Genomic DNA, 10,299 nt, shown 5'->3' on the forward strand with positions numbered 1-10,299 from the left:
GGCACAGGGCTCCAGAGGCTCACCCTGGTCTCCTTCTCCTGGCCCAGGGCAGCAGCATGGAGCCTAGGGACAGCCCACTGACCACCCATGTGCTGGACACAGCCTCGGGGCTCCCAGCCAGAGGCCTCTGTCTCCGCTTGTCCTGGCTGGAGGACCACAGCCAGCAGTGGATGGAGCTGAGGACAAGGTAGGAGAGAGGCCCTGGGAGGGGGAGTCCCGCCCTGAGACAGATGGCCCTGAGACAGATGGCGGGGACTAAGGAGCCAGGCAGTGAGGCTGCAGGGTGGAGCTCACCGCTGCTGACCCCCCTCTCAGCCCGGGTTGGGGATTAGGTTGGGAGCTCTCCCTTCTGCTTCTCTCAGCCCGTTTCCTCTGAAAATACAGGGATGAGGAGAGGAGCCGTTTCCTCCCTCCCTCCAGCCTCAGGCCCCTGTGACCCTGATGGAGCAGGAGTGAGTTTCTGCCTCTCCCTGGCAGCGCGAGGGCGCGGGGTGGTGGTTAGGTGAGGCCTGAGGTGGAATCGAAGACCTCACTGTCACTGAGATCACGGGTAACCTTGTGACAGGCAGTACACTGGACACTATTTCCACTCTTTTCATTCTCCATACACCCCGTGGGCCAGCACCATACTTACCCCTTCTACACACATGGGAAGACTGAGGCAGCAAGCCCAGGTACATGCTGGGATTCCCAGCCAGGCCCGAGGGGCAGTGTGTCCCTCAGCCTCCATGGGGTCTTGCCCACTGCCCCAGGCACATGCTCTGCGGGGCACTTCCAGAGGCAGATGTCACCTGCCCAGGCCTTATGGCCCCTGCATGAGAGGCAGGCCCCTCCCTTCCAGCTGGAAGGACAGGGCTGGGCCCATAGGATCAGAGTCTGACTGTGCCGGTCCTCATTTGGTCCTTCACAAAAGCTGAGACGTGAGGGGTCCAGGTCCCACATGAGAAATGAGGACGGCACTGTGTGGGCTGGGCGTCCGTGGTGGGTCACAGAGACCCATTCCCCCCATGCACACATGCTATGTTTTGTTTTGTTTTGGAGACAGAGTTTCTCTTGTTGTCCAGGCTACAGTGAAATGGTGTGATATCGGCTCACTGCAACCTCTGCCTCCTGGGTTCAAGAGATTCTCCTGCCTCAGCCTCCCAAGTAGCTGGGATTACAGGCACCCGCCACCACCCCCAGCTAATTTTTGTATTTTCAGTAGAGACAGGGTTTCACCACCTTGGCCAGACTGACCTTGAACTCCTGACCTCGTGATCCACCTGCCTTGGCCTCCCAAAGTGCTGGGATTACAGGCGTGAGCCACCGTGCCCGGCCAGCCACACACACTAAGTGAAAACCACAGGTTATAAAACAATACAAATAGTATAATCCACTTTATGAGTTAAGTTTGTAAACAAATATACTTATGCATAGAGAAAATCTGGAAAAATACATGCCAGCTATAAAAATTGTGGGAGACTTTTTCCCTTTTTGCTTCTCCGTGTTGTGATTTCCTAAAGACAGGGCAGTGGTGTCCCTAGACTGCTCTGGAACTGCAGGCCCTAACAGCCCCACTGTGTCTGCTCACCCAAGTCTGACAGGTGGCAGGGCAGTGTCTGAGGCCCACTGGGGTACAGATGTAGGAAAGCTGGGGTGGGGGCTTCTCATCCTCATCTCTGCAGCCTCATCCTCTCCCCAGTTACACAGACCCAGATGGCCGCTGCCCTGGACTCCTGATGCCGGACCAGATGAAGGCAGGCACCTACAAGCTCACCTTCGACACTGAGGGCTACTGGAGGAAGAGGGGGCAGGAAAGCTTCTACCCATACGTGGAGGTGAGAGCCCCGGTGGGCTGGAGGGCCTGAGGCCCATGACTCACTGGGATCTACAGGCCAGGTCCTGCTGGCCGGGAATCATTTAGACAGTGGCCAGACTGGTCCTGGCAGTGGCAGGTAGCTGAGCTCACTTGCTTTGAGCTCCCAAAAGAAAGGTGTCCAGGCAGCAATAGACTCTATGAGGACACACCCATCGCTGACCTGCTCAGGGTCAGGCTTTGTGGGAAGGCTGGGCCACTCATCCCCTCTCTGTTGACACAGGTTTTCATCTGAGCCAACTCCAGTTCTCTGGGCCTAACCTCACTGCCTCACCCCACACTGGAGCCGCCACAGAAGCACCCGACTTACTGGGCTGCAGCTTCTGTGGAGTGTCCCTCTGGTGCAGAGGGTTCACCCCATCCCAGACCCTCAGCCTGGGCTACTGAATTCTCCCAGGTGTGTTGGGGCTGCCATCCCCTTATACTTTCTCCTGGCCCTCTCTCCATCTCAGGTTGTGTTCACCGTCACCAGCAATGCCCAGAAGTTCCACGTGCCCCTGCTGCTGAGCCCCTGGTCCTACACCACCTATCGAGGGAGCTAGAGCGAAGACTGGCAGCAGGAGGCTGTCGGCCCTTTCCCGCACGCCGGCTGCACCCACCCAGCCCTCAACAGAGCCCGTGGGCTTCATGCTCGTCGGGGAGCACTGGTGTCACCAATTCCTGGGAAAGTCCTGGCCCCCTGGAGAATCCCACTGGGCGGCTGTGACTCAGGTGTCAATAAAGTCAGTGCCAGCACCTGCAAAGCTGTCCATTTGATGGGACAACAGTGGCATGAAGAGAGGCAGCACAGTGCAGCACTGCCCCAGCCCCCAGGTGAGTGCGGGGCACTCTGAGAAGGTGCTGCTGACTGTGGTCGGAGGTGAGAACAGGGAGTAGACCTGGACACAGCCTGGACATGCACCCAGGGAAGGAAGCGACAGGGACACCATGGGTGAGGGTCCTGCAGGTGGTTCTCCTCCACAGAGCCAGGAATGAGGATGGCAAGAATATGTGAAAAGCTTTCATTTGCTGATGATAAAATCTAAAAAACTTGCTGTCCTTGGTGTGAAAGGGGTTGTCATCCAGAGCGTTCCTAGGCTGGCTCTCTGGGCTGTGGCCCCCAAGGGGGCAGCTACGTGGGGGTGCCCACCAGGCCCGCGGGGCCCTGGCCCAGCATCTGCCCGATCACAGCTGTTTCCAAGGGCTTGAAGCCCACGTTGTCCAGAGGGATCCCGAAGGCCAGCAGCTTTGCCTCGTACGTGCGCAGCAGGTCGTTATGGGCCTGTGGAGACAGGGCGGTGTGAGGGAGCTGAGGATCCTCAGGCTCAGGACCACCAGAGCTGAGTGCAGCTCCGTGGAGGGGCAACGTGAGCATCACGGTGTAGAAGGATAAAGCCAAAGGCTTATCAGTCATTTCCTGTGTGGGACACAGCACCAAGCACCTTCACTGCATTGGCTCAGGTAGCACGACAGGGAGAGGCTGTTCCTATTCCCGTTCCACAAATGAGGAGACAGAGGCAGAGGGCAGGGACACTCAGGGCAGAGCTGTGGTCTGGGAGGGCTCTGGGCCCTGGTTGGGTGTTTCCCACTCAGGTTCTTCACGCCCTCCCTGCCCGTTGAATGACGTCTGTTACCTTCCCTGGTGGGCACAGCACCTTCTGACTCCCTGCCCAGCGGAAGGGGCTGACCAGGGAAGGGTCCAGGTCCCCCCCCACACCCATCCCAGCAGAGATGTGGCCTAGACAACAGTGCTGTGCCCCAGACCACACAGAATCCAGATGCTCTCGGCTGGGGACAGTGACAGCCGCCTTGTCAAACGAGGTACAAAGTGGGAATGGGTGCGGTCCTCTGAGACCATCTGCATTTAGAACAGGCTGGGCACCGAGGGGGTGGCCCTGAGGGAGGGCCGGGCACATCCGTACCTTACAGACCCGGGCCAGCTCATACTGCAGGTCCTTGATGGTGCTGTTCTTCGATTCCAGAACATCCTGAGGAGAGAGAGGTGATGGAGTTTAAGACTCATCTTTTGGCCGAGGCAGCGGGGGTGGCCTGGGGGTTCCAGTGGGGGTCCTCAGAGATGCAGGAAAGAGCAGCCTGGTTTAATGGATGCATCCATCCACACAAAGTCGTCAGCAGAAAAAGGTCCCCAAGGGTGGAGAGAAAACAACAAGGAAAAAACAGAGAACTGGGAGCCTGTGCTCGCACAACCTGCATCTCCATCAACAGTCCGAGCCGGGCACAGCCGCTCACGCCTGTGATCCCAGTAGTTTGGGAGGCCAAGGAGGGCAGATGACTTGAGGTCAGGAGTTTGAGACCAGCCTGGCCAACGTTGCGAAACCCCATCTCTACTAAAAATACAAAAAGTAGCCGGGCACAGTGGCTCTCACCTGTGTAATCCCAGCTACTCAGGAGGCTGAGGCACGAGAATCGCTTGAACCTGGGAAACAGAGGTCGCAGTGAGCTGAGATTGAGCCACTGTACTCTAGTCTGGATGACAGAGCAAGACACCGCCTCAAAAAAACCCCAGAAACGGTCCAGACACACAAGAAATGCAGATGAGGCAAGGGCAGGCAGCATGCAGCCACACGGTGGAGACGGGACACTAAACAGCACTTGCATATTGCTTACATTACATTTCTTAAGGCTTGTGAATGTACGATCTCACTTTTTTTTGAGATGGAGTTGTTGCCCAGGCTAGAGTGCAGTGGTGCGATCTAGGCTCACGGCAACCTCCGCCTCCCAGGTTCAAGGAATTCTCTGCCTCGGCCTCCCAAATAGCTGGGATTAGAGGCACCCGCCACCACACCCAGCTAATTTTTGCATTTTTAGTAGAGACAGTTTCACCATCTTGGCCAGGCTGGTCTTGAACTCCTGACCTTGTGATCCGCCCGCCTTGGCCTCCCAAAGTGCTGGGATTACAGGCGTGAGCCACTGCGCCCGGCCATCCCACTTTTTTGTAACAGAAAAAAATAGTCTTCAGCAGCGTTGACCCCACCCAGATGTGGGCAAGGGTTTCACCATGTGGCAAGGCAGGGGGCTTCTTGGGCTCCTGCCTGTGGGGCACTGCTGGGCCCAGCCTAGCTTTAGAGCCGTCTCTGCTGCCCACTGACACAGCAGCCCTCTCACACCCCAACCTGCCTGCAGTGTCCCTGCGGGGGCCTCTGTCATTTCCCCAGAAGATTCCTCACTTAGAAGTCAAGGTAACAATGACCAGGAAAGAAGCTGACCCACATTTAGCTCCATCCTCACCCTGGAGCGTGGGCGCAGCTGCAACAACTCTCACAGGCCACGACTGCTCTCTTCACCCTCATTTCGGTGGCTTAGCAGCAGGCCGGGTGCAGCCCTCAGCCAGGAGCTGGAAACACACCTCCTCCGCCTCCCAGCAGTGACCCCTCACCTGCCTGTGCTCACAGGACCCAGTGCTGAGCAGACCAGCAAAGATGAGTCTTCAGTCGGGGGGCCACACTGCCTCTGGCCCAGGTGAGGCCCCTCCTGTCCAGCCGTACTGCCTCAGGCCCTGAGAGCCAGGCCATCCCAGATGACCAGGGTCCCACAGGCACCGCCGCCCACTGGGCCAGGACCCATGGTTCCCCCACGTGCGAACACCATGTCACCTCGGCCCCTCCCAGCCCCACCTGTGGACTCAGCCTCCCGGCAGTTCTTAAACCCTCTGCCTGTCCCCATTGTGTGCTGGCCCCAGCCGGCCCCTCCAGCCCTGTGCTCCCCATCAGCAGCAGAGTGGGCTCTGATCTGGTTCCCCCTGCCCAGCCCTTCCATAGTTCCCAACTGGCCCGAAACTCAAAGGCACAGCTGACGGGCCTTTCAGAACCAGCCTTTTCAACCCAGTCCTGCATCTGTCCAACACCTGGGTGCCCCCAGGGCGGCTCAGCGAGGGGCTCACTACTATGACTGTGCCACTGCACTCCAGCCTGGGCGACACAGCGAGACTCGCAGAAAAAAAAAAGACATTAGGTGACTTGAACGAGGTTAACCCTTGGCCTAGTGTCAGCGATGAGCACATGGATTTGTGTTCAGCTGAACTGCACGTGGACCAATCACCTTAAAAACGCCATCTGTGGCCTTGCGGCCGGAACCTCCATCTTCCAATAATTTGCCCAAATGACAAACACAAAGGGAAAGAGGAGAGGCACCCGATACACGTTCTCTGGCTTTTTAGAAAACAGAGTTGTTCCTCTGGCCACGTATATGCGAATCTGTAAGAAAGCTGATACTGCAGACATCAAGGGAATGGGTACTGTTCAACAAGGAAGCCCCACAAGTGCTGCCATGGCTGAACTGGGGAGTCTGCAGTGTTCCCCAGCACGCTGCTGGCATTGTTGTAAACAAACAAGGGCAAGATTCTTGCCGAGAGAATTAAGGTGTGTATTGAGTACACTGAGCACTCCAAGAGCCGAGACAGCTTCCTGAAATGCATGAAGGAAAATGATCAGAAGAAGAAAGAAGCCGAAGAGAAAGGTACGTGGGTTCAACTGAAGCGCCAGCCTGCTCCACCCAGAGAAGCAGCTTTGTGAGAACCAACGGGAAGGAGCCCAAGCTGCTGGAACCTCTTCCCTGTGAATTCATGGCATCATAGGTATTAAAAAAACACAAGACCTCTGGACTATAAAATGTTCTCTTCAATGAGTAGAAGTGTGGCATCCTCTCCCCCAAAGAAATATTTAAAGCAAATTTTAATTGTGTCCTAATTCATTATGTAATGTCTTTACTACTCAAATGTAAAATGTGTTTCTTGCTGAAAGATGTGAGGTAGCTTATTGTGCAACAAATTACCCAACTGGTTAGAAAATGGCCAGGTATCCAGGCGCGGTGGCTCACGCCTGTAATCCCAGCACTCTGGGAGGCCAAGGTGGGCAGGGCACAAGGTGAGGAGTCCGAGATCCACCTGGACAACATGGTGAAACCCCATCTCTACTAAAAAAAATACAAAAATTGCCAGGCACAGTGGCTCACACCTGTAATTCCAGCACTTTGGGAGGCCGAGGTGGGTAGATCATGAGGTCAGGAGTTTGAGACCAGCATGACCAACATGGTGAAACCCCATCTCTACTACAAATACAAAATTAGCCAGGCGTGGTGGTGCACGCCTGTAATCCCAGCTACTCAGGAGGCTGAGGCAGGAGAATCGTTTGAATCCGGGACGCGGAGGTTGCAGTGAGCCGAGATCACGCCACTGCACTCCAGCCTGGGCGACAGAGAGAGACTCCGTCTAAAAAAAAATTAGCTGGGTGCTGTGGCGGGCACCTGTAATCCCAGCTACTCAGGAGGCTGAGGCAGGACAACTGCTTGCACCCGGGAGGCAGAGGTTGCAGTGAGCTGAGATCGCGCCACTGCACTCCAGCCTGGGTGACAGAGCAAGACTCCTGTCTCGGGGGAAAAAAAAAAAAGAGAGATTTCAGAAGAAAATGGCCAGGTATTATGTATGAACTATTTGTACTCGTTTAAAGATAGTCCCTCTAAATCATCAAGGAAGAAATGAAATAATTTACACACAAAAAAAAATGCCATCTGTGGCTGGGTGCGGTGGCTCATGCCTGTAATCCTAGCACTTTAGGAGGCCGAGGCAGGCGAATCACTTGAGGTCAGGAGTTCAAGACCAGCTTAACCAACATGGTGAAACTCCATCTCTACTAAAAATACAAAAATTAGCCGGGCATGGTGGCACATGACTGTAATCCCAGGTACTCAGGAGGCTGAGGCACGAGAACCACTGGAACCTGGGAGGCAGAGGCTGCAGTGAGCTGAGATCACGCCACTGCACTCCAGCCTGGGCAACAGAGCAACACTTAGTCTTGAAAACACACAAACAAAAATGCCATCTGTGATAGTTCTCAGGATAAAAGATGCTCGCCCAGACAGTGAGGAAGCCTCAAGCCTATGTCCCAGGCATCTGTTTCACTGAAGGACGAGTCCAGCACAAACACAGACGGGTACCCTGTGGCCCCGAAGGCTGCATCTCTGTGACAACCCAGCTTCCCTGTGCTGGGGCTGTTGGTAGAGGCTTCAAGACCAGCTGTTTCCAGCTCAGGGGCAGCAGCTGGGCCAGAGGCACATGTCATCCAACTTGGAGGGCCCCGAGGAAGCCACAGGCCTGGCCTCACCTGGCCAGGATTCCAGTGTCAGTCAAAGACCCTTTGCCCTGTGTCCTGTTCCTTCTGTGACTTCCCCCAACGAGGTCCAGGGAACAGAGGCAAGGCCCAGGTCCAGAAGCTAGACACAGGTAAGAGACCACCTGTGAGGCAGTTGCAGGCTCCAGCCTCCTCCTGATCCTCCAGCTGATGCTGTTTCTCCCTGTGGGGGGCCCAGGCCTCATCTGCTTTTTTTACTGCCCTCGCCCATGCCCGGGACACCCTAGCAGAGCAGCACCATAAATAACTGTGACACAGAATGAGGGAATGTTCTGGGCTCTGCTTAGACTTCATGTCCCCAGTAACTGCAAAGGTGGGGTCAGGCTCCCCAGGCTCCCACGGCCCTGCACTTACTCCATCCGTAACTGTCCATGTCCTAAACCAGCCCATCTCAGGGCCTCCTGGTACCATCTCTGTCCCAGGATGCAGGTGGTGCCCTGGGCTGAGAGCTCAGGAAGTACTGCCATCCTCCAGGCCTGTGTCTGGGTCTGTTACCACCAACAGAGGAGCTCAGGCCCACAGAGATTCCAAGAGTGGCTTTTCCACTCCCAAGGCCATCCTCAGGCTGCACTCAGATGACTAGAGCCTTACGTGCTCAGATGAGCCAGACCCAAGAATTGGAGTGGGCAGAGGCTCAGAGGTTAGGAGTCACCATGAGGTCACACAGGGGCAAGGGAAGATCCAAGAGAGACTTGACCAGAACTGATGAGAAGAGGCTGCCGGTGCAGACGGTGAGAGGCATCCATGCCCACGGCACCCCGCTCTGTTCTCAGGCCACAGGAAACCCATGAATGCCCCCTCCTCCCCAGTGGTTAACCGAGGGGTCTCTGTGCCCGTCCGAGGGGGAACAGCACAGAACTGAAGACCCTTGCCACACGGAAGAGGCTGCCCACTGGGGCCAGGAGCCTGTCTAGGGCCTACCTCAAGCTTGCGGGACACCAGCGTCAGGGCTGCGGGGTCCAGGTTAGAGGCAGCCAGGACCTCGTTGAACTGCACCTCCTTCTTCTCCACAGCAGCGCTCAGAGCCTGTAGCTTGCGCTCTAGCACCAGGTTCTTGAAGCCTGTCTTCTGCTGCACCTCCTGGATGGCTGCAGTGAACTTCCGGTAGAGCTCGTCCCGCTCCTGCTGCACCTGCAGGGACAGCGCTGAGGTGGGCGATGAGGCCCCTCACCTGGGGACATCTCGCTGGCAAGACGCTGCCTCCCACCTCTGCACCTGCCTGGAACATGCTGCTTCTATGGGAGGTGGCTTTCCAATAGCGCCCACTCCCACAGCACCGGGGTGTGGTCCACACTGCCTGTACCCTGGCCCTCTGAATAGCCGCCACACAGTGGAAGGCAGGAGGAAAACATCGGCATGAGCCCTCCTCTCAGGAAGGTGTCTCTGGAAGCTGTGAGTGTCCTGGCGAGAGCTAGAGCAGCCCCACCCTGAAAGCTGCTCCATGGGTGGCCGAGGCTGGTCTTGCCCGAGTGAGGGCTGTGGGCTCAGGTGAGATGTGAGATCCAGGGCATCCAGCAGGCAGAGCTTGCAGGTGGAACCCCTTGGAGGATGTGCTCCCTTGGCCCGCCCCAGAGCCTGGCATCACAGGACAGGTGCTGTCCGCCCCCATAAACGGCGGATCTGGAGCATAGCCTTGGAGCCAGCTGCCTGCCGGCCAGTAAGACTATTCTTTTTTACGTCCTAATTCTTCTACTTATTAATCGCATTCTAAAAAAAATCTAGACCTGGTTGAAGACTATAAAAAAGTGAACACCCTGAGCAGGGCGCGGCGGCTCACGCCTGCAATCCCAGCACTTTGGGAGGGTGAGGTGGGTGGATCACCTGAGGTCAGGAGTTCGAGACCAGCCTGGCCAACATAGTAAAACCCCATCTCTATCAAAAATACCAAACATTAGCTGGGCATGGTGGCAAGCGCCTGTAATCCCAGCTACTCGGGAGGCTGAGGCAGGAGAATTGCTTGAACCCAGGAGGTGGAGGTTGCAGTGAGCCAAGATCACACCATTGTACTCCAGCCTGAGCAACAAGAGCGAAACTCCATCTCAAAAAAAAAAAAAAAAGTGAACACCCTTAACCCCAGTTCCCAGAGGCCACCATTGTGAACACTTGGTGTGACCCCTTCCAGAATGTTCTCTATACATGTAAAAACATTTATGACTGTTTGGAAGAAAACAGGATGCTAAAATACTGCAGCTTTTTTCAAAGCACGACCTGTGATACCTGGAGCACCTCCAAGACAGCACCTGGCCCTGTATCCCTTCTAACTGCTGTTAGTTAGAATTCCCCAGATTTGCTTAAATCCAATTCCCTGTCCACAGGCAC

At 56.0% G+C, this 10,299-nt stretch overlaps 2 protein-coding genes across 4 annotated transcripts in view; one reads left to right on the forward strand and one right to left on the reverse strand.

The window, feature by feature from the left end:
• LOC105501858 (5-hydroxyisourate hydrolase-like) overlaps positions 1–9,664 on the forward strand; it is a 10,793-nt gene extending 1,129 nt beyond the window's left edge. The window contains exons 2-5 of the mRNA XM_011927957.1: positions 48–187; positions 1,682–1,817; positions 2,308–2,668; positions 8,994–9,664. Coding sequence (XP_011783347.1) covers positions 57–187; positions 1,682–1,817; positions 2,308–2,397 — 357 coding nt within the window. The 5' untranslated portion in view covers positions 48–56 and the 3' untranslated portion in view covers positions 2,398–2,668; positions 8,994–9,664. The remainder of the gene's footprint in view (positions 1–47; positions 188–1,681; positions 1,818–2,307; positions 2,669–8,993) is intronic.
• Positions 1,358–10,299, reverse strand: part of GAS8 (growth arrest-specific 8) — a 31,309-nt gene continuing 22,367 nt past the window's right edge. For 2 of the 3 annotated variants that reach the window (XM_011927954.1, XM_011927955.1), the window contains exons 9-11: positions 8,902–9,111; positions 3,757–3,822; positions 1,360–3,116 (exon numbers count right to left, since the gene is read on the reverse strand). In XM_011927954.1, coding sequence (XP_011783344.1) covers positions 2,967–3,116; positions 3,757–3,822; positions 8,902–9,111 — 426 coding nt within the window. In that variant the 3' untranslated portion in view covers positions 1,360–2,966. Of the gene's footprint in view, positions 3,117–3,756; positions 3,823–8,901; positions 9,112–10,299 lie in introns of all 3 variants that reach the window. The other variant, XM_011927956.1, reaches the window with a different exon arrangement.

This window comes from Colobus angolensis, unplaced genomic scaffold (genome assembly GCF_000951035.1).
Source record: "Colobus angolensis palliatus isolate OR3802 unplaced genomic scaffold, Cang.pa_1.0 Scaffold76, whole genome shotgun sequence".
In the NCBI taxonomy this organism is placed as follows: Eukaryota; Metazoa; Chordata; class Mammalia; order Primates; family Cercopithecidae; genus Colobus; species Colobus angolensis.